This window comes from Bombus huntii, chromosome 8 (genome assembly GCF_024542735.1).
Source record: "Bombus huntii isolate Logan2020A chromosome 8, iyBomHunt1.1, whole genome shotgun sequence".
NCBI classification, from domain to species: domain Eukaryota; kingdom Metazoa; phylum Arthropoda; class Insecta; order Hymenoptera; family Apidae; genus Bombus; species Bombus huntii.
In genome coordinates this window covers 5170157-5193873 of record NC_066245.1, presented here as the reverse complement: position 1 = coordinate 5193873, position 23717 = coordinate 5170157, and the positions used below count along the sequence as shown (strand labels likewise).

General features: G+C 39.8%; 3 protein-coding genes across 16 annotated transcripts in view; 1 reads left to right on the top strand and 2 right to left on the bottom strand.

Annotated features, from left to right (window-relative positions):
• Nucleotides 1–38: 38 nt before the first annotated feature.
• LOC126868574 (uncharacterized protein KIAA0930 homolog) lies at nucleotides 39–8827 on the bottom strand. 2 transcript variants are annotated; one of them, XM_050624179.1, is made up of 9 exons: nucleotides 8335–8827; nucleotides 5962–6281; nucleotides 4833–5096; nucleotides 4654–4753; nucleotides 4257–4562; nucleotides 3212–3403; nucleotides 2302–2862; nucleotides 474–623; nucleotides 39–221 (listed from the first exon to the last, which is right to left on the bottom strand). In XM_050624179.1, exons 1-9 carry the CDS (start codon nucleotides 8453–8455, stop codon nucleotides 181–183), a joined length of 2055 nt encoding a protein of 684 aa, XP_050480136.1. In that variant the 5' UTR covers nucleotides 8456–8827; the 3' UTR covers nucleotides 39–180. The 2 variants fall into 2 exon arrangements, with proteins under 2 accessions (XP_050480136.1, XP_050480137.1); XM_050624180.1 differs by lacking the exons at nucleotides 2302–2862; nucleotides 3212–3403 and having other exon boundaries at nucleotides 8335–8823.
• Nucleotides 6569–20571, top strand: LOC126868571 (spondin-1). 5 transcript variants are annotated; one of them, XM_050624172.1, is made up of 12 exons: nucleotides 6569–6695; nucleotides 14395–14583; nucleotides 15246–15430; nucleotides 15666–15857; nucleotides 16525–16814; nucleotides 17552–17955; nucleotides 18421–18592; nucleotides 18755–19004; nucleotides 19131–19314; nucleotides 19755–19918; nucleotides 19984–20148; nucleotides 20257–20571. In XM_050624172.1, exons 2-12 carry the CDS (start codon nucleotides 14403–14405, stop codon nucleotides 20335–20337), a joined length of 2268 nt encoding a protein of 755 aa, XP_050480129.1. In that variant the 5' UTR covers nucleotides 6569–6695; nucleotides 14395–14402; the 3' UTR covers nucleotides 20338–20571. The 5 variants fall into 5 exon arrangements, with proteins under 5 accessions (XP_050480129.1, XP_050480130.1, XP_050480128.1 ...); XM_050624173.1 differs by lacking the exon at nucleotides 6569–6695 and adding an exon at nucleotides 8970–9118; XM_050624171.1 differs by lacking the exon at nucleotides 6569–6695 and adding an exon at nucleotides 9156–10866.
• LOC126868569 (transient receptor potential-gamma protein) overlaps nucleotides 20540–23717 on the bottom strand; it is a 99107-nt gene continuing 95929 nt past the window's right edge. For all 9 annotated transcript variants that reach the window (XM_050624167.1, XM_050624169.1, XM_050624166.1 and 6 more), the window contains one exon: nucleotides 20540–23303. In XM_050624167.1, coding sequence (XP_050480124.1) covers nucleotides 23140–23303 — 164 coding nt within the window. In that variant the 3' untranslated portion in view covers nucleotides 20540–23139. The remainder of the gene's footprint in view (nucleotides 23304–23717) is intronic.

Sequence of the window (23717 nt, the reverse complement as noted above, 5' to 3'; positions counted from 1 at the left end):
CCTGTCCATATGGAGATAATAAAATAATAGGCGCGGGATTATAAATAGTATCTCGTTTATTCCTTAATCTATACACTTCGATCTTGTCGGGCCACAGTTCTATCCAAGTGTGTATAAAGTGGGGAGCGAAATGGGAAAAGGAAATTTGTTCGAAATGAAAATGGGACGTCCTTGTGTTGGCTAGAACGTCAGAATAGGTCCTTCTCGATGATCAAGAATATCTGTAAATACACGATAACACGCGTTATTTATTGCGCGGCACTGAAAGCATGTTCCCTGTGAAAGAATGTACTTACTTCCCTCTCTAGTTCACTGATACGCATTGCTAATACTATCTTATTTACATGTGTGAATTATTTGGCCAATGCTATTTTTATGACTGTCTTGGATTTATCAGAAACAAACAATCAAATCCATATTCCTTCCAGGGAATTTCTTTCCTTTATGAGTCTGTCGTATCTTTAATGGCGTACCTTTGGCAATGCTCCACCATGGCAGGGTAATATAAGTAAGAAACGCGTTCAAGGGAACGGATTGGGCCCGTCTGGTCTCTTTCCAGAAATGGAAGGTCTGTGTGAATCCTCGCATCGTCCACAGAGGGTTGTAAGCGCCGTCGTCCAACTCTGTTAACACACAGAGAACGAACCGATTATTGCTAATAACTCTGAATATCGAACTAAGTCAGAAGCTTGACCAACGATTAAGATCCTGGAATGATTCGTGTCGATAAATTATATGAAAGCAATCGCAGGAAATAAATCTGGTTAGACGATCGACAAAAGTGAATTAAGATTAAAGGATCGGATGTGGGTTCGAGGATCGGCTAGCTAATTGCTGTTCAAATTCGTGACGTTGAATGGCTAAAATAATTGTTCGCAAAGGTGAACAGGTGTAGCACGAAAATATGTAGAGGTGTTACAATGATGCACATTAGCTACAGGTGCGCAGAATAAGTAAACACGAAACAGGGATGCACTAGCTTCTTCTTTCTGCGCACAACGTTCGATATTTCATTTTTTTTCTCTTTTCGCATTAATTGCTAATTTGTTAATTTTATTTCTTTGTATTATTCGTTCTTTTCATTTTTGTTTATTTATTTGGTAGATCCTTTTTTGATATTTTGTTCGCGCATTGTTGAAGATGATCGGACGCTGTGAAGCAGAAAGAAAGGGTGAATCGTTGTTGCTACCACACGGACAGTTCGCATTCTACGATTTCTATCTCGACTCTATCGGTGTCAGTGAATGCTTGTCCCTCATCGTGGATGACTATGTTTATACCGGTGGTGAAACTCGCGTAACGAAAACGGCCGCTATTTTTTCACGTTGGTTCGTATTCGTTACCACCCCGATATCTTTAGAGCCGCGAGGTATAAAATTAATCACCCTATAAATTACTGTTAGAAACCACCACCAGCACTAGTGAACACCGTCACGACTGTTCCAACAATAATGGCCGACAATAATAGTCGATTGATCGCACCCCCGTTGCCATTGTTATTTCACCATCCTCATAAACACAGTCATTTGTTGAGCATGGCTGTACAAGTTTACCTTCCTAACTAGGAATGTATGAATGTACAAGAATACGAGTTGAGTACAATGGACAACATGACTGCTTTTTGGTGTCGCACGAGCTGCTCGATGAACGACCGTTATCCTCTGCATATAAAAATTAAATTTCTCTCCAGTGTAAATTGTTAATTCTAGCTTTATAGTTTTCGTCGCGTATCGCTAATCTTCCTGTATAATTGTTTCTAATAACGAGGCTACTCGTATTATTAATTTTTACTGTTAAATCTTTCTCTCCGAGCTTCTTAGTTAACTTCATAGTTTGCCAATCTTCAACCCAAATCTAATTTCCTACTTAGAAGTAAGAATTTCTGAACAAAGCTACTCCTATTAGCTTCTATGCAACTCTCCAGTTCCCCTTCAATCAGTCTTTCAATTCTCAACACAAATCTAATTTTCTTGTCTAGGAATAACTATTTCTAAACAAACAAACTGTTATACTAACTTTCTTGTTTTATTACATTTATTAAACGTTATGCAACGTTTTCTTCTAAGGCTTGAAACAGACCTTTGCGTTAGACAAACTTATCAAACGGAACTTAGAGACCTCCAGGGAAACCAAAAAATCATTCCCGCCTATCTATGATATCCACGTATTTCCATAATAATTCGGCTTAATTCGTAAATTGCGCAAAAGAAAGCGGTCGTTCACAGAGCAGACCCGTGTCCTGTACGCGTGGGCGCGTGATCGGGTGTAGAGATGTGTCGGGCAGGGGGAAGAAGAATTTACCCTGTGAGCCGGGGCGGCGCGGGAGCTCGCACCAATAGTAGATAGCTGTGCCGTCTGGTGTGACTCGATGCGGCGGAAGAGGGTTGCCTGCGAAGCTGCCGGACAATGCTCGTCTTCGCCTCCTTCTAGGCAGAGTGGCGCTCTGTCTGTGCGTGGTCAGGTTGCCTCTTGTAATACGGGCGTTCGCGTTTTTATCTCTCATCTGCTCGTCGTTTTTGTTCTTGTTCCGGCCGGTGTAGTATTCTTCGTGATCCGAGCCAGCCGAACGAAGACGCCGGCGACCATCGGTCCGACGTACCCTGACCACTTCGTCGTCGCTGAGTCGTCGATGCTCCTCGTCGTTCTCCAAGTTGTTGATCCGCTCGTGATTAATCTGACCGGTGCTGTATGGCCTTCGTTTGCGGTTATTGTCCTCCTCGTACGGTAGTTCCTCCTTGCCATGCACCAGAATCGCGCCCGCGTCCAGCTTCTGTCTCACGTTGTCGTCAGTCAAACAAGCTGCCGCTGGCACGAGTATCTCGCTACCCACTTCGATATGGTTGTGTTGGTGGTTGCGGAGGCCTGCCACCAGATAATTCGTTTCGACATTGTGTGCGCGCTCGTGTCGCGTTTTCACGATTCTTTCGTCCCTTCGTCTCTATCGTTTTGATTGGTTCTTATATAATGCAGTACACGATATCGAGATTGCTCTGGGATTCGTTGGCTCTATTCGATCGGTTATTGTACGATAGATTGGACGACGTCCAGATTGCTTTGAGATTTGCCGGCTTTATCGTTTTAATTGGTTTTCGTAGATTGGTTGACATCGAGATTGTTTTCAGGTTTATTGGCGTTCGAGTTAGTTCTTTTGGAAGACGAGAAACGCGAGAGACGAAGGACAATCGTTTTAAACACGCAGGAGCACGCTCACCGTGTGTTTCGTGATAGGCCTCCTTGTGATTCGACGAGTTCTCATTTTCGGTACGTTCCCACGAGTTACGTTGCTTTTGCTTGGGACGTTGTTGCCTGCCAGAAAGGAAAGGGGATCTTCGTCGCCTGACTTGAGGACTCCTGTGATTTCCTGGTGAGCCCCGGCCGCCCCAGCTGCTATCCTGTAGGTCGGCTACAAAGGAAAGAGCCGGAAAGGCACGTGACACAGATTAGAGACAATGTATTTCTATATCTTTTCAGTTTGGCTTCTTTTTCGATTCGTTTTTGTTTTCTTTTTTTATCTTTGAATTTTCATTGGCTCTATTTTGTCTGATTTTTTAGCTCAATCGTCCATTTCGCGACAAGCGTACGAAATTCGCGTGTGGTGGTGTTGGTGGTGGTGCTCTACAGCCGTTTCTTCTCGACGAACTCTCACGTATTTTATCTCTGTTCGTTTCTCGGAGATTTTCGAACGATCTTATCTGCGAAATGTACCGAACCACTGCGTCTCGTGGCACTTGGTGGTCTGAAGGAATACAAGAGCATGGATCAACTAGGTTCTTTCGAACCGATCTCGAGCTTCACGTTCTCGACGGCAAGAAAAAATAATCACGAAGATGAAAGTGCCTCTGATCATCACGTACGCGATCTTAAACGAACACCTTTCGTATTAATAATCCAAGAATATTCAGAAAAGCGTTCTTGCGTCTCGATCGTAATCATCTAAACTAAAAAAACTAAAAAAAAAAAGAAAAAATCTAAAAAAGGAAAAAAGATCAAATAAAAATTCTTCGAATAATAATCATAGATCGATGTATCATCGAGACCGACTCCTAAGAGGATCAACTAACTATCGAAAGAAAAATATGTGCAGAATACACAGATACGTAACACAACAGCATGCACAGTCGACTCTGAAAGGTGCAGGCACTAGAAAGAACAGGGAGAAGGTAAATATATAAGATTATTATCTTCATCCGCGACTTTCGTCCCGTTTTCGTCGAACTTGGACTAAACACCATGAAAGGATAACAGTTTGTAGTTACCGTCTCGAACGTCTCCAGCTTCGATTTCGTTCAGTCCATTGGCCATCGAGTCCAGACCCTCGTTCTCTGACCTGGCTTTCGTTGCAGCTGTGTCTGGTTTCGTTCTCCAACCACCCCGGACGAAATTATTCAAATTGGCGCTTGGGTCGGATAGCCTTCGTTGATGTCGATACATAAATAATTCCTCGGCGTCGTCCCAATCAGCGTCCCAGAGGGAATCCGTGGCACAGTAGCCAGGTTCCGAAGTTGGTGTCTCCGCTCCTGAACCCTTTGGCTTCGTCACAGCCATTTCCGCGTGCCCCTTGCCTGAAAACAAGCAACGAAGGTTTTCAGGTTTCCATAGAAAACTAGAAGCGATCGATCGATTTGTTGAAGGGTTTCCTATTGATAATCGTACCACGAGGTCCCTTCATTCGAACGAATTCTATTCGTTGGGAAGCCGCGCCAGAAAACAAGCCAAAGGTCATACGCTGCGCCATTTTGGTACTGAGACTGGACTGAAAGTTAAAATACGATGTTTGTTAAAAATAGCTGATGTAACGAGTTGGTTAACATGACTTTGTTAATGAAACGTACTCTTGCGTCATATACTTTCTTCAAAGCGTCGTATCTGATAGACCCGAGAAAAATGACACCTTGAATGGCGCCCTCCCTGTCGGACGCAACCAATTCCACGCACACCATCTCCCCATCCCTGACTAGAATATCACAGAAAACTTCGTCGAAATTGTCCACCATGAAACATATATGCGGGTACGTCATCTCTTCGAGATCTCCTTTCGCGTCCATTCGCCGCCGACTCGGGCTTGCGTAAACCTTTTGCGAGTGTCTTCGTAATACCTGAAATATTTATTCGTTAAAAAATCGCAAGAAAGTGGAATTAACTCTGCTGATTTTCTATGAGTCAATTTCGCCCTGCTTTCGATACGCAATAACGTTTTAAGAAAAGCTTTGGCATAAAATTGCAATGTGAAATCAAGTAAATTAACAAAGGTTACAGGTAAAATAACAAAGAGAGCACAAATTAGACTAAATACTACTCTGCTCAAGAATCTCGTCAGAATTTCATCAGCAAACCACGGGACAATCTTAGCACCAAGCTTTCGCATTTCTAGATCATTTTTTACAATTCAATGCACGTTTTCTAAACTGACATCAAATCCTTCAGCGATTACCCGGAAGGTGATTCGATAGCACAAGTTTATGAACACGTTCGACGTTCTCATCGGTATACCAGGTATACCAGGTCAACCCTGGCGAGTATCATCTATCATGTCTTCCCTTTTTTCCTGAGATTTTTCACCCATTTGTAAATGGTTCGTTTAAGACGCGTGACGGTCGAAAGAAACATAGCTATACCAAAGGCATTGCCATATAAGCAAACAGTATTCATAGATAGTCGCTACCAGATAGTGGTAACATTTTCTGAGATAACAGTAAAGACATTGTTCTACGAACTCTTTAAGCAGAAAAGTGCATAATTCCTGTATGAATTCTTCTGATATTTAATATTCTATGTTGCTTTTAAATTATGATAGAGTTCTATCAATCTGGGCGCAGCGGAGAAGAAACGGTTCTTATGTAATAACAATTCTACGTAAAGGTTAATGGGGCAGCAAATAAAATATCGTTGCAACGAATAAAGTTCTGCTATATTGTAGTATCCATTTCCTTTTCTAACGCAAGGAACGAAAGAACGACTCACTTGCAATTCCTTGGGACTCGTCCTTGTGCAAATCGCTAACGTTAGCGTGTAGTCGAACTGGTGCACGACTAGGTTCAGGTACACGGTTTCTTCCCAATCGATGTCGGGATCGCCGATTGGTAACTTTTTGCTGTCTTTCCGGAACACGTCCACCTCCGTTTCGAACTTTGGTAAGTATCTCGACGATGTTTTCACGTGTTTTTTGCGCACGAAGAAAAGGAGATCGTCGCCGTCGATCGTATGCTCCGCCTGGAAGAGGAAGTGCCTGACAAACAGGTCCGTCCAGTAGGTTGTACCTTGAAGTATCACGAAACCCGAGTCTGCAGGAATATAAACAGGAAATTATTAAGTCGTCCTAAAAATCTGCACGAAAAATGCAAAGATACAGCAGACTTTACGATTATATCAGTGCAATATATTCCTCTAATTTATTTGCCAATTAATTTCTACTTTTTTTCCTTCACTTAACAAGTTGTTTATGGAAAAACGATTCAGGAAATAACAGGGATATCGAAAATATCATTGTAGTTCGAAAACACATTCGAATATTTTGAAAATATCTTTCCTTTAGAGATTTGGATTGTTACGTATAATATATGCAATTATCTGTTCGCGGTCGCGGGATCCCATTTGGAATCGTTAACCTACTTGTCGTCTGTAACTCATACTACGCGCCTCAGATTCCACACGCTGCAATATCGTATATTCTGGAATTTAAAGCTTCTTAGCTCAAGGTATTTCTTTCGAACAATTTTAAAATTTTCTCGCTTCTCAAAATCTATGTAATAACTTGTGTATGAAAAAAAAGGTTTTTTAAATTTCCTACAGACCACTCAGGAAAGGATCAATGTTTTTTTAATACGTTGCGAAAATCGTACATCCGATATTATGAAAATTGTTTTAAGTAGAACTGTTCAATTTGATATGAATTATATCCTTCAAAAATAAAAGGATTAAAATTGTAGAATGATTTAATACTAGCTAAAATAACTAAAATAAAATTAATAGAAATACATAAAATAACTGTTTAGAATGATTCAACTAGTTAAAGCAGCATTAAAATGAATAAGTTGATTAATTATAAGAATGAAATATATTTAAAAAATGTAATGTACCTCTGGAAACAGAAAGGCGAAAGTTCGTATAAACAAGGGTAGAACTTTAGATTAGCAGCGATAAAACGAGCGATTCGAAGTTATCTATGAAGGTGCAGCGAGATAAAATAATCCTCGATTAAGCAGGAACTAAGAGCGAATGAATCTCGCTAAAGGCAATCGATAATCGATAAGAATGTTCCGCGAGGACTTAATCGCAGCCTCTATTGGCAGCTTGACATCTCACCGATTCCCTATCTGCTTTATTAAAGCTGTACGAGCTTTTATTAAAAACATGGATGAAAGTTGGCCTTTTCCGATCGTCGGCTAAAGCGGAAATAGCTCATGATCCTATATAAATATGTTCATTAACAACATCCTCGTCGATATCGAGTGCCTAGCTATGTACGTTTACACGCCACTTCAAACATCTTTCCTATTCGTAAAATAGAAAATCTAATCATGTTTTGCGACAGGATGTTTGTTATTTTGTGAATCGAGTTATATACGCAGCGTGCATCTAATTGCTCATTGATACCGCGTCACGTCATCTTACATTTATAGAATGAAGTAGTGTATGCAATAATTACTCGTCGTTCCTAGCGTATATCATTCGCACGACTAAATCGTAGCTTGAGATCGTCAACTTCCGATAAACAATAGGCGACGAAAACAAAGAAAGTGTACAAGTGCGAGGATACAAAAGAAACGAATGAAAAGGAAATCGTCGGTCCAAAAATAAATGATTTCAAATGGAAAACAAAGAGAAACTAACAATACTAGACTCTAAAAAGCATTACGTGCATGAACTAAAACGTTGCGAGAATGCTTTGAAGCGCGTCTCGCTGAAAATGCCTTCGACCTCGCAACGTCGTAATTAAGAATGCAAACTTATTTAAATTTATTCCTCCGCCCCGCTATAACAACTTAAACGCACCTATATTATCTATTAGACCTAGCAAACTACTCATACGTGCTAAGCGAAAAACGAAATAAAGAATCGAGTCTCTGAAAATAGATTGGAAAAATCGCCGATTAGCAACGAAACAGGCAAGCCGTACGCAAAACAGTTTCGCTCGTTTTCCCCTCACACACACTCATCGATCGTGGAATCACCCTCGTCTGGCAGCGTCTGTCAAACAAAGGCACCGATCCCTTCAGGAACACACCCTCGTCGCGTGCATTCACCCGCTTCCCCAACCTTATCGCCCTAAACCTCCCTAAACGTCCCTTGAACCGAACGAGTAGTGCTTCAACTTAAATACGAACTCGTACGAACCATCTTTGAGCATCTGCCTGAGCTCCTTGGTCCTCTGGAAGTTGATCTCCTCGAGAAGCTGCTCCAGCATTGTCGGTGGCCTGGTGAGGCCCGACGACGAGCTGCCCGCCAGAGTAGCCATGGTTAGCCCTCGTGGTTCAAGCCGCGATTCCTCTTCGGTCCCAGCTGTCGCCACGATCACACTCGGAAAAGCACCGCGTCGCGACGCGCGCGTTTCGTCGAATCACGGCTGATCGAGGGACTCAGTCACGTACGAGTCGAACGGAAATGTAGAGGTCATCGCGAACCGGCTACGATCGGCATCGCGTCTTTCTTCGTTGTTAGATCCGCGCTTCCTCCGTGTATGTTCTCCAGGATGCCATACTGCCACGCTTTTATCTTTCCTCGAGGAACGAGCGCTAGTAGAGACGATGTTGATTCGCGAGGCGAGCTGCTGCTGTTGCTGCTGCTGCTGCACTACACCTCTACCACACGCTCGAGTTCACGCTTCCACGACAGATGAATAGCCAGCAAACCCGATGACGCGCTCTCGGTTCGCCAGCCGCTCGATAATTCCGCGCATGCGAGCCGCGGTGACGCCTTGCTCGCGCTAGCGACGCGCTGTTTTCAAATAGAGTTTCCTTTTAACTCGACGTGCAGGTGATTCGAAGAGAGAAACGGAGAGGTTTCTATGGTAGAGTGGAAGCTTGGTCATCGAAATGGCCATTGAATTAGACCGTGTATGTTTATGCAAATTGATGGAACTATCGCAATAAGGAGACAACTCGATCTTGCAGTAATTTGGGTAAGCTTACGTAAACTAATTTATAATCAAGCAAAATCAAATCACTTTTTAAAACGTGCTAAATCGAATACATGTACGTATAAATTCGTAGTCAACTAACGATCGTAATAATGAACTTTTACACCTTCGAATGTGAAACTTTTCAATGTTCTTTTCCAAACCTATATCTTTTATCTCTTCCGATAAATGTAATCTAAATATTCGAACTGCTATTTCTATCGCTGCAAACGCTCCAATTCTTATTTTTACGTAGCCTGTTACAAAAATGGAACTTACGTAGAAAATTATTTAACGCATTGAATATTATGATTAGCATCCTATTTTGAATATTTTACGTATATTTTTATATCACCCGCATTCTGTGCATTTTTGCAATTTTGAATTTCCCTTAAATGCATGAAAATCACGGCACATGCTTGCGTGTATAATCAAATTTTTCGGACAATTGGATAACTTTGGTTTCATATGACCGATCATTTGTTTAATATATTTCATAAATAGTAATATCGAAGAAAAACTTTCGAGTAAAAGTGCAATGACTTGTTTCAATTTTTCCTTGTTGCTTGCCAATCTTTTCTACGAGATATCATCTCCAAATCTTTCGCTTTCATTAATCAGTGTACTGATAATCGATCGTTCTATTAATCAGTGCTCTGATAATCAAGATTCTGGAATTTCTTTTTCTTGATTTATTTCACACGAGGGATGAAACGTTTTGAAGATGTTGAATGAGTGGTTAAAGATTAATTTTAGTTAACTAGAAGAACAAAATATTGATAAATGCAGATGTGGGTGGCTATCTAGTATACGTTATCAGGAAGCTGTTTTTAATAAGATACGACGACCCAAAACTGACCTCATGACTTGAGATAATGCCTGCCGATTAGAGTCCTTCGGTTTAATGCGTCGCGTACGTGATCGTTCGCTGGAGAATAAGATTCGTGTTTTTTGACTTTTCACTCTCGATATATTTAGGTTCTAGAAATGAAAGTGGAGTTTGCAGAAAAGCGATATACGTCTATTTATCTATCGTAGAAAAGACATAAACACGTGCCTTATCGATCAAGCAACTAATTGACATAATTATATGTAACAAACAATATTTACGGAAAACATACTCTTTACGTTCTTTGGAGCTTGTCTGAAAAATAACAAATAAATGGAGAAAGATTCATGATCATTTCATAAAAAATTGTCCATAAAAAGCATACCTACAATATGATTTTTGGAGACGCGCCTTACCCATAAATGGGTCAATCAATGTTTGAATAGGAATTACCCTGATCCATATGGAAGATCCTGAACATCTCAAACATCTCTTAATGTCTGTATTATCGAAATTTATTTAGTAATTTATTTTCATTTTGTCCTTTTTCATTTGCCCAATTAAAAAATATTCAAACCGAAAGTTACGAAATTATTTTAATGAATAAAAAGTTAAGAAAAGTTACGAAAACAAATAAAAGCGATGGTTGATTTACACAGAATTCACATGAGAAAAGTCGAACGCGCGGGCGAGCTTCCGCAGTTGATATTTTTCGAATCGTCGCTGCTAACTTTCCTGGCCCGCGATACCGGCTGTCCGGTTCGTCATCTCGTTTAGTCGTGTCCGATCGTTCTCCCGTTTTACTTAACATCTCGGCTGCTCTGCTGTACGCGTTACAGTTTCGGCTTCTTTCTGTCTGTCCGCTGAAAAAATATTGCGTGATCGTGTCAGAAAATCACCAACATGTGCAGTGGTATAGCAGGTATGTTGCTTCACGCTTTCTTTTTATTTTCATCAGCGATATTCGTCGTAAAGTGATATTTTTTATTCCAACGATTTCTATTAACTCCAAGCATCTCTTTTTCACTCGTTCTCATTTATAATTATTAATTTTCATAGTTTTGCTAATTATTAGAAAATCCGTTGATCGCAAAAGAGCGAGGAAGCTGCGAGCAACTTCGTTACGAAACGTCCGCTACATATACGTCGATTTTTATCCGAACATCGTTAAGTAATCGTCTCTCGGTGAAATGTAAACCACTTCGAATTTTGCCGTAAGCGAAACACCCCGAAGCGGAATCGCGAGCGCGCGTGAAAGGGCGAGCCTCATAAAAGAAGTTGCGTCTCGTTCTGTTCCGACATTTCGATCGTTCTAATTTCATTCGACGTACTGAGTTCATCGGTCCTAACCTTACGCGGTGTTCCGTATTTTCGTGAAGCTGTGTAATCAAGTTTCAGAAGGACTAGTTTCATTGTGCTCGCAATTTCTCTGGAGTCTCGGGTAAATTGGCTGAGAGAAATCCTTGGGTCTAGTCCCATAATTCAATCGTTCGACGTGATTGTTGATCGATATAGAAGTTCATCTCAATGATAACTAGACTGTATTTGTGAGATAGTTAAATGTGCAACGTAAGATACAAGGATTTGATAATATTCCATAAACAATTTCAAGAAACGTTTCTTATTTTTCAAGTAAAATATTCTAATCAGACTGCAGATATTTGCTCAAAGTTATACTTTTATGAATATAATTGAAAATATTAAATCCAAGTAGACAATTGTTTCGTTTATTAAATATTATAACGAGTACTATATTTTCCTCGATATTCTGTGCGTTTTGCACCATTAAATTTCCCATAAATGCATGAAATTATTAAACATACGTAAAATTCGGTCGACCGATTTTAACGGATTTCGAGATCACTTAAATAGATGAAACAAATCTGCGCTTGTGTTTCGTTTGTTTAGTTATGTCCATGCAAATTTTATATACAATTCACTTTCTAAAATCTTGTCTTGTATGGATTTTACTGTTCTCTTCTTTTCATATTTACGTAAAATAATTGTATTATTCTACAGGACTCTTGATTAACATAACTCCGTCACTTCCTGTTCCAATGATAATTTGATAATTTACATTTGGATATCTAACATCTCGTATAGTTCTTTCATTTTTCATTTACTGCATACAATTTTTTAATATTCGCATAAGACGACAACTGTTACATAATCAGCTACTTATCTTCCTTCGGTTGCTATATTTGCCGTATGAAGACAGTCAAGTAATTTACAAATACGAGCTGCTTGCGTAATCGTCAATTTCGTTTTCGATAACTAAGTAGTTCCAAGTATATTAAATAGTTCAAGATCATTTTACTAATTTTCAGAAGTTCCAAAAATCGTCGTTTCACGTACATTACGTGACTTCACCACGATTATTATTTTTAATTGCACATGGACGTCGTGAGTCACGACGAAATTAGTCAGGGGCGTTGAGCTCGCGGTGGTGAACTACAGTTCGTCGCCGTTAGACGCGGATCATTTTCTTTTCACGACTCGTACGACAGTGTGTAACGTGTGATATCAGCGATCCTGGAATCTATTATTAATTTTTATCGTGCTTTTGGAGGTGTGCAAAAATTTGCGATATAAAAAGGATTGAAAAGATCGAACGATAAGGTATGGATCGATTAAACGTAAATTTTTATAGGATCTCTATATCATTGATATCATCCATAATATTGTACATTTTGGTTTTCATAATTTCAAAAAATGCTATTTACTTTTTAAGTGAAGAATATTAACATAGATGTTGACAAGGACAGAACGAGGCATAAATTGTTCTAACTCGTTCTAACTGCCAATTACCTCAGTTTAAAGACTGAATATCAATTACTTATTACGATTTAATAATATACACTGCACTGTTCATCATTATTTCGTCGCTTTTGGTTGATTTACAATGACGATATTTGAATTTGAGCAAATGTCGCACTACGCAATTTTAATCGAATTTTACGAGTAATTTTAGGACTTGCGTTGCACCTATATTTATCGTTACATTTTATACGTTAACCGCTGTAGATATAATTACATAGAATAAAATAATTCCGCCCCAATCCATACGTATATCCATAATGAAGATAAATCTTGTCAGAAATCAATAAGTATGTAAATAATTTTGAACTGTAGTGTACATTGAAAGTTTCTTCGTTGCCCAGCACTTGCATTAAAATTTTTACGTTTAGTTCTTCATCAACTTTTACTTTCCACACTTGATCTCTTCCTCCATTCTGTAACTCGTTTGGCAACCTCTCTGTGAATGAAAGTATTTGAAGATCGATGTTCTAAAATCTACAAGGTGGAACTCGCCCCGAAACGGAGACACGCGACGGTTTTCGCGCGTCCAACGCGTGTCCCTGTTTCTGCGATCCACAGCAAGTCCAGCGTTCTAGAAACCTACACCTACATGTTGAGAGTGGTGATCTCGAGAGCCGGTTCGAACTCCCGACCCACTTCCCGGACACGCTGGCGCGTAATCCGATGCATCTTTAGATTCTCTAGTCCTCTGCTCGATCATTAACCGCCCGCTCATTGTGTTCGCTTCGATCTCTCCAGCATACGCGTGTCATTTCTCTTTTTAAACCGTTTATCGTTTGAACTTCTTTTACGCTAATTACACCAGAACGATACCGTTACCGTAAACGCTACGGTTCATCTGTAATATCTTGAAACTAATTGCTCGGGGGCGCTCACAGATATTTGCATATTTACTTACATTTTAGCGGCGGTACTTATCGTTAGTTTATTATAATTGGTATTGAGTTTACCATCGCATAATCGTATGATGCGGGCACTGTAATTAAAATTCTTATTTTAAACACGCGCGTATCTTCCATGCGGGATTCCTTTATCTCTATCTCTCTGTCGTTTAGAATCTGCACAGGTGATTACCCGAGCGTGCGTTCGTTTTCTAACGACTGCTGCGTTTTCAATGGAAGGTTTCTGTAACCTGTCGATACAAAAGAGAGGCACCAACCTGTTTGTCATTGTGTTATGACACGTGTTCTGGAGAATGCACCTACACTGTGCTATTGTGATAAACAGTTTGTGCATGTTTATGTAAATCGATTTTCTTTTATCAGTGTGGTTACAAAAATAAAACGTAGATTTCTTTCATACTTTTAATATTCTAAAGAACGCTTTACTTTGAATATCTTGGGTATTTTTCATCGCGCGTATTTGGTATATCCTTAGACATCTAACTCGTTACTATCTTCAAATTTTGTATATTTCATATTAGACAAAATTTGATATAGTTGTAAACGATACGAGTTTCAATGACCTATCTATTTTATTTACACATTTTATTAATATACCTCATCAGTCTCTATGTGAACAACAATTACCAGATGACCGATACCGGAAGTTATCGAGTCAGCATGACTACTTGGCCAGCGTGAGAATTTGTATTTGACACAATCGATCTGAAACGCATCCATCATTTCAGACTGCACGATGTTGTTCCTGATCGTGACAACGTGTCTGGCGATGGCGGTACAGGCCGGATGTCCTATGCGACCGACCGCGGAACAAACTTCCGCTCCGAGGACTACGGGCGACGGTGGCTATAGGATACTCGTTAGCGGGAAGGCCGACAAATATATTCCCAACGCTGTTTACACGATCAGTTTGCAAGGTAACGACGTTTACCCCGTGTTTATTGGCTTCCCTTTCGAAGATCGCGATATTTACAACGTGCAACCATATAATTTAACCTGCTCGACCACCAAGGTTCTTGTTTAACCATCTACACATTCCAGAAAGTAAATAATCTTCTAGAGTTGGGTCCACACTAACCAGAAATGTTTATGAACTGTTCTATGAGTCGTACACGAGCTGCCTGGAGATTGAACAGAAACATGTAGCTTCGTATTATAGTAGTAACTGCATAGTAATGCGTAGATCGTCGATCTCCATGAATCGAGTTCGTTGTGTCATCCACGATCATATCTAACTCTGTCTTTTACCAATCTCGAAATATCCAGCACCACTCATCCATCCTACAGTGTTTACACCGAAAGGTGTGAACAGCTGAGCTGTGGATCTGCCATGAATGAACGCTTGGAAGGCGCGTGCTCAGCAACAAAGATATTCACGAGATATTCACAAACGCTTTATGATCAAACGATCGTTCCCTGCTTGTAATAAACTCATGAACAGTTCTTGAAGTCTATAAGAATATTTGAGTAAAGTTTCCGGTCAAATAGATATTCCGTCTGGCCGGAATAGCGTTTATCGTTCTCCAACGAATTCGCCGCACGTTTAACGTTTCTCTCTAAAAATTCGAATCGTTTTCAGGATCACAAACGCACGAGAGGCTGCAACAGTTCACGCGTTTCACGCTCTCGGTGAATTCTCAACACGCTCCAAATAATCTTAACGCTCGAGTAGGATACTTTCAACTGTTTTCCGATTCTTTGACCACGTTCAATGAAGACTGCGTCAACACCATCTCGGAAGCTTCCGATTATCCGAAAACGGAGGTGAATTAGCCTTTATACAGCCTTTATACCTATGCGTACATATGAATTAGCTTCCTTTTTTTAAACGTCTGGTACCTAGTCTTATGTTGGTGAAAATGTACAGAGATAGATAACAAATAAATTTCTGGTTGGCTACTAGCCAACGATCGGTGATGTTTGATTCCACCGCGTTATCGTGGCCAGAGTCCGCGAACTTCCGCAACGAGACAGTTTAAACGTTGTTACCTTGGCACAGATCCAAGTGATGTGGAAGGCACCGCCGTCAGGATCAGGATGCGTTATCTTTACAGCTATGGTGCTGGAGAATAGCGTGCGATGGTACGCCGAGGACGTTGGCTTAACCAAGACCTTCTGCGAAATGGAAGCAGCCGAGAGCGCGACCTTCAATGTGGACAAGTGCTGCGCCTGCGACGAGGCAAAATACTCGGTGAGTGAGCTGGGCGAATATCTGGCAAAGGCGGTTCGAAACTGAAATTTTGTTTTGATTTGAATAATTGCGAGAATTTAACCCTGTTATGTCCTTTGGATAATTTTTTATCCTTTTTTAAATTTTGCAATCAGTGTCAGTTACAAATTCTAAAGTAACACATTATGTTGACGACTGCCAAGATTCCTTTGTTCAAGTTTGGAGCTAATATTCAAAAGCTTAAATTTGACATTCAAAGACATCGGAAGTTTGCTTATTTTTTAATTGAAAAAGTGAGAAAATTTAGGACCGTAACAGAGATTAATTAAAGATTAAATTCGACCGATGCAAGAAAAGTTTCATAAGATGTCAAGCATCGAATTTCATAAAATTGTATTCAGTATACTGTATGATAGTTAACAATGTGTGATATAGTCAGCACGTATCTCGTCATAAAGATAAATTTCGCTTTCTGTAAACACGTTTAAACGCGATAAGAAAAGAAAGAAACTTAATGGTACGTTAAACTGTCATCGTGAGAAATTGTGCTGTAAATCACTTGGCGCCGATCTCACGGAGGTCGGTCGATATTTATAGCATAGACAATTTCGTAAAAATCGATGCAGAATACTTCGTAAAGGCTTGAAGGCTAGATAGCTTCTCAGCAATTTCTACCTTCGTGTTTCAGTTGACAATGGAAGGACTCTGGTCAAACGTGACTCATCCAAAAGACTTTCCATTTTCTATTTGGTTGACCCACTTCAGTGACCTAATCGGCGCTTCTCACGTGCCGACATTTTCCTTCTGGGGTAAGGACCACATCGCAACTGATGGCTTCCGGCAGTTAGCTGAGTGGGGATCCGCGTCAGGAGTAGAATCTGAGCTCAGGGCTCAGACCGGAAATAAATTAAAAACGCTCATCAAAGCTGCTGGATTGTGGTACCCAAACGTAAACAGCAATACTACCAGCAGTTTCAAGTAATTATTTATATTTTTTGGCTGTTATTGTTGGCACGGTATCGTCGTGTTCTGTAACAATTTCTGTGAAAAGAAAGGTGAAAAAAAATGGAAAAACTTTTCTTCAACACTTATTACTATACTACCTGGATTAATTGGATAATTGAGCAGCTCGTAACGAAAATGATCCATGCCAGATTTTTTCACTTCTTGACCTACGATATGTTGAAATCAGTATTATTAATGTTCTACAACTGTATGTTTTTACTAAACATAATTACTCTACGACATAATTATAAATACATTTACAGCAATTGTGTGACATAATGAATATTTTCTGAAGATATAATGAATATAAAGATGCTATATAGTATTCGTTTGCCTAGTTGTAGAAAGAGAAACGTCAACAAAGGTTGTTTTAAATATAGGTCAAGGAATTAAAAGATGATCTTGATAAGCACTCATTAAATATAAACAAGGAACATCAGGATAAAAATGCTAACAAAAATACGCTTATTATTTTCCTTCCGTGTGCTCTTCATATAGAATATCCAACTATGTAAATACTAAAATATGACAATTTCAGAATTGACACGAAGAAGGTGGTTGCAATACTAGCAAAACGTTGAAATAATATTTTTATTGGACACGGTCATGTTGAATACAAATAGTAATAACTGCAGAAAGCTGGGCCGTGAAGACCTTGATGTTCAAAAACTTTTTCTAATTAATCTTATTTCTATTTCTCATTATTCTAGAGTGGATAGGCTACATCCCATGATATCTGCAGCTTCCATGTTTGGCCCTTCTCCAGATTGGGTCGTCGGTGTTAGTAAACTAAATCTCTGCAGAAAGGACTGTACCTGGACCAAAAGCGAGATAATCGATTTATACCCGTGGGACGCTGGCACTGACAATGGAATCTCCTACATGTCGCCCAATTCTGAAACAAAGCCGCGCGAGAAGATGAAACCAATCACCACTCTGTACCCTGAAGATCCCAGATCACCGTTTTACGACCCAACTGGAAGGCCCATGCAGCCATTAGCCAGGTTGTATTTGAACAGAGAGAAAATTATTCCGCGGGGTTGCGACGAGGAAATTCTTCAGCAACAAGTCACGCAGCTCGAAGTAGTTGAGAACAACGAGGATACTTCTAGACGTAGGCGACATTCGATGTCCTCTTATTTAATTCTAGTGTAATCGTTTTGCTAGAAGAGTGATATATTTAAGAAAAATTGTTAATTTAGAAATATTGACAATTAACGCTAAATGTGAATTATTTTTTAGAATATAGAGAATGTTACTATGTCAACTAACGAATTTATGCTATTTAATAAAAAAATGCTAGAATTCGGAGACTGTCTTAATCCTTCGTTTGAGAATAAGCAATATACATAAACGATGCTATATTAGGAATAAAGTGCCTCAAAGCGTAAAGATTATTGTTTAAATTGTAAAAGCAATAAAATTTGTTCGTCGCTAAATGATCGAGTTATTAATAATTTTCTTTCTAACTCAAATTAATTTCGTGAGAAATTTACTCTTCCTAATTAAGTCACTCTTCTAACAAACCATACTTACTTACGCCTTTTAACGTTTAACGTAATTTTCTTATTATTTTCAGCCGAATGTCAGACTACAGAGTACACAGCTTGGTCAAGCTGTTCGGTGACTTGCGGCAAAGGACTGAGAATGCGTACCAGGTCGTATCTAATGCCTGAAAAAGCAGCAATGTTCAAGTGCAACAGGCAATTAGTTTCAAAGGAAATGTGTGTCTCATCGATCCCGGAATGCCCGTAAGTATATGGAAAACATATTGGAAACTCTATATGCTTTAAACAAACAATGAAATTACTGCTAGTAAACATTCCCTCGATCGTTTTGCGCAATGATATTAGTCAATTAAATTATAAATTGTACGCGTCTCTTTTATAAATTTATTATTTCACTGACTTCAGTGGAGAGGAGGAGACAGACGATACTGATTTGCTGCCGGTTCTTAATAATCCTTTTTGCGAGACAACTGATTGGGGTTCCTGGTCCGAGTGCTCCTCTACGTGTGGTCCGGGGCTAAGGATGAGAACAAGACGATTCCAGAATAGCATGGGTCGTAAACGATGTCCTCACGTTTCCATTGTCGAGAGAGAAAAATGTATGGAAGCGGCGTGCGTGTCTGGCTTAGAGGAACAGATCGATCCTACGTGCAAGGTATGCTATCTGCGCCCTGGTTGTAAAGATTTAGTCCCTTTAGCGCTTCCTGTAGCGTGTCTTGAGCGCTGAATTCAAACGTTGAATCATGGTTAGTTCGCGTGTAAGATGTAACATTTGTTTCAGGTGACTGAGTGGTCCGATTGGTCTCCGTGTAGCGCTTCTTGCGGAAAGGGGGTAAAATTGAGAACCAGACTGTTGATGGTAGACCCGTCACAGCAGCAACATTGCTCCTCTAAATTGGAATTGCTGCAGCAACGTCCGTGTTTGGAGCAGGCTGACTGTACTTTCGACATGGCGACTGCAAAAGGTAAAATTTTAGAAGAATTCGAAAGCGGCGTGTAAATCGGATGCAGTATTTTACTCTCCTTAATTCAAGTGTCCTATCTATCATTTTGATGTATCCGAGCAAACTGAAAGTTTATTGTTTTTTGCGTCTTCGTTTTTCATTGCCTAATTTAGAATATTTTAATAATTATTTCGCAGTTTGTATAATACAACTTCACCTAAAAAGTAAACAAAGTACAGGGAACTTAAAATATTTCAGTACATATCGACAAACGAAAAAGATATTAAATAGGATATTTTAACTAGAGATTGTAGTTCGAATAATTTCGCAAGATTCGTTTTCCAAATATTTTTGAATGGAATTTATACATTAAGAGTTAGCTGCGTTCTATCTAAAATTTCATTTCGATAGGAGCAGTTTGGACGAATGGAATTTTACATTGGTTTACTATTGTGTTTCAGTGGTCTGTATGGAACAAGCTGATCCTGGACCCTGCAGGGGTTACTTCCAGAGGTGGGCGTTCGTTCCTCAGAAACTGATGTGCGTACCCTTTGGCTATGGAGGTTGTCGTGGTAACAGGAACAACTTCTTGACTGCTGAAGAGTGCAACAATACCTGTCGCATTGTGAGTATTTTTATTAGTTTGTTGTGAACGATTCTTAACAAAGTGAAATCTTCATTTAATTCCAGGTACGAGACATTCTTAGCGGGCAGCCTGTAAGTGAAGCTGATGCTAGAAATGGTCTGATACCTCGCGCAGAACCTGTCGATTGTCGTGTGAGCAAGTGGTCACCTTGGTCACCTTGTAGCGTCACGTGTGGTACAGGTCGCGTTACCAGTTATCGTACAATCCTGGTGAGTCGGATAAACTTTGAATAAAATGATAATATTTACTTCTATTATTACTAACTATTATCATTGTATTGTAATTAGTAATTACTAATTGATATTTGGAATTTCCAGCAAGAGCCACAAAACGGAGGAAATCCTTGTCCCAAGAAGCTTCAGCGGCGATTCAGATGCCAGCTAGCACCATGCGAGTAACACTTTGAAGAAATTCGATCTTTAATCAACTGGCACGACGAATAAAAGGTGAAATATACATCTGGGATTTCATACAAAAAAAGTTGTTGGTTTTATATAAAAAATTTTGTAAAGAAGTATTGCTTCTCTGAAATTATGAATTCTGGTGACAGATCATAACATTAGTTTGTATATGATATGACAGGTATGAAAGAAACCGATGTATCAGAATAAATGGTATTTTATTAATGGTCACTCGTGATCTCTCTATTCTCAGTTTGAGTTACTCAAATACGCTGGGCTATGATCGCAAACGAACGTAATCGAAAAATGGACCTCCCGCATTGCGTTCAAATATGTTTGTCTCTTCGTTTAACAAACAGCGCCAAACGAAACATTCGCAACCGAAAGAGTTTTATACGTTCGATGGGAAACTCATGCGCGTCCAGAGTAGGCCATGTCGCAAAAACGAGCACATAAGCTTTTTTCAATATTAATTTCAATTAGTTTCGATAATAATCGTTTATCCGTTAAACATATCTTTCTTTTTCTTCAACATCGATATACAATAATTCGAATCGTACCCTGACAGTTATAGAAACTCGTATATCTTTACGAAACTCTTATAATTTTTGTAAATATTTTTAATCAAGCCTCAACAAATATTTACGAAACGATAACGCTGCAAAATGGCTAATCTCGAGGTCTCCTATACTTCTGCACTCTTGCCCCCGATCTAACAGATCGCGTATTCTCTATAAAATATCTGACTTCTGATGATGAATGCTGTGCTATCGGAAACGATATTAATTTCGATCGTTAAAAAATTCCGCTAAATTCTATGATTCGTCTTCGAGTTACGATCTATTGTTTCAACCGGCTTAGGTCGTTAATAAAACGTTGGTTCCGTTTTGCGTGTACTCTCGTTCCACTGTATGCTTCTTTCTCACCTTGCTTCGCGTTTCTATTTTTCTCCTTCTTTCTTTTCTTTTCTTTTCTTTTTTTTTTTTGTTTGTTTCTTTACAATGATAACCGCTTCACAAGATAACACTCACTACGACGTTTGCCAAGTGGACATCTAACTTTACATTTACAATAATAATCTCATAAATAATACACGTATGCGGTATAGTAATTACGTACGGTCTGTCAGGCTCGCGAACTCAAATAGGATACGAAGACGATGGAAATTCGAATGGATCCTTTGGATAACGAGATTCTCTTCCGCGTTCCTGACACCGGGTTCACATTAATTACAGTTATTATCATACGTACACGTAATATCTAGGAAGTAGTACGGATCTTAATCTGTTTTAGGCCTCTACTCGACTACGCTACGGCTCGTTCTGTTTTGGTCGTGACACATTTATCTCGTCCTCCCTGCTTCGTAAACCGCTAATAAAGGAAAAAGGATTACCGCGGACGCAGCAAATCGTCTTTGCTAGAATACGCTTCCCTTTTGTCAATGGGAAGAAAAGAAATCGTCGTGTTCGAAGTTTTTCGATTCGTGCAATTCGGCCGTCCGTTTTATCGCTGTCAGCAGATTCTACAATAGTTGTTAGAAATTCCGGAAACGAATATCGACCGGGAGAAACGTATCCTAAATTTCGATCACTTCCTTCCTTTCCCCTATGATAATCGCTTCTTCGTCAGAATAAAAGAGTAAGATAAAAAGAAAAAAATATACTATACGTTCGAGTACGGATCATTGACTAGAGTTCGTTGAATGATAAAATAAAGCAGTAATAGATGACTAGTTGAATTAAAAAATGGGAGAAGATTGTAAAAGAGCACCGATCTTCAGCAGACCAGCTTCCTGAAGCGGCATGCATATATTCGACATGTTCGCCAGTCCATTAACGTGAACGACGATAACGATTCTTCCAGTTTTTCCGAGTTAATTATAATCGTCCGTAAAATGTTAACGCAACTACCGATCGTCGCAATCCTCTTCTTTCGTATGAGATCGTCCGACTAGTGCTGACTAGGTTAGTTATCGTCGACCCACTTGCCCCTTCCGTTCTGGCAGTAGTAGCAATAGTAATAACAGTATAGTAATAGTAGGTCGTTAGACGATACGGAACGGATCGAAATCGTCTCCGTGGAAGTATCATCTGTTCCGATCGTCGTTCTCACGGTATAAAATCATCGCTGATAATGTTTACGCACGGACGACAATGAGATTAACTCCGATGGCGTGAGCACGTGAAAATGATAAGTTACGTCGGTATGATCATTAGGAACGCGATATAGATCGACGCGACCGACGCGAGGAAACTTGGACAATTTTAATGAAAATCTTCGCGATGTTTTTTCGGGGAAACATTTTTTCTCTGAAGGATAAACGCTGCGCGTTTTCGGTCTGTAACGTGTTCAGAAACTTTGTTTCTCAGAGCGACATAAAGCGCCGCGAAAGTTAATCTTCCCCGGAAACGAGAAAGTTGGCGCGTTAGGTGAAAGACGCTCGTATTAAAGTTATAGTTAGGCTCTCTCCCATTCTCTTCCTCTCCCACGAAACATCGAAGTAAAGGGGGCCGTTATGGGTCGACGAGTTGGCGTTGCTCGAGATTCACGGGCGACGTCGCTTATTAAATAATACATGTACATATATATCTATATAGTTTCTTTTGTCTCGGCGAAATGCGTCGTCGCCAAAAAGGCATCATTGTGCGTGTGCCGACGACCACGCGATCTTACGCGATCCTCTTTCGCGATCGATGTCGTCGTTCCAGCCTTTGCTGGTCAGTAGAAATGCAACTCGTCTACGCGCAAATATCGATTGCAGTACGTGATACGTTGCTGCGGAGAGATCGTTGAATCTTCTCAGAGCCATCCTCCGGATACATCGTGACCGGATATCGGCTCGATACCCGGAAGCCGCTGTAGCTGCGTCGCTGATCCGTTCCTTTTCATGGTCGCTGGGAGAGAACTGCTCGCGACCACGCTCTCCTCCGTCGTTGATGGTGTCAGCGGAGCAGCCGGAACCACTTCGCAACACAAACAAACAACATCTTCTAGCTGTTGCTAGAATTCACTTATGCTCGTGTCTGTGCAAATATACTCTAGCATCGTTTTATCGTTTTAATAGCTTACCAGATATACGTAAAAATCTGAATTGTTTCGACTTTGTTCCATTTGAAGATTATTGGAAGTCAAAGTATCAAAGTAAAAAGAGTTACTCAAGGTTACTTAACCTTCGTCGATTGTACTGGTCCTCAGTCGATCGTAATATATAGATATTTCATGTTTGCTACCGTTTAAGATAAAGAATTGCATGTAAATTTAAATGTAGAGGTAAAAATTTTCTTTCCTCGATTAGGATCTTTTAAAAATATTCCGTAGATTTACTTTTTCATAAAATAATATACGATAATGTTGCAGCGTTGAATAAAAGTGAAAAG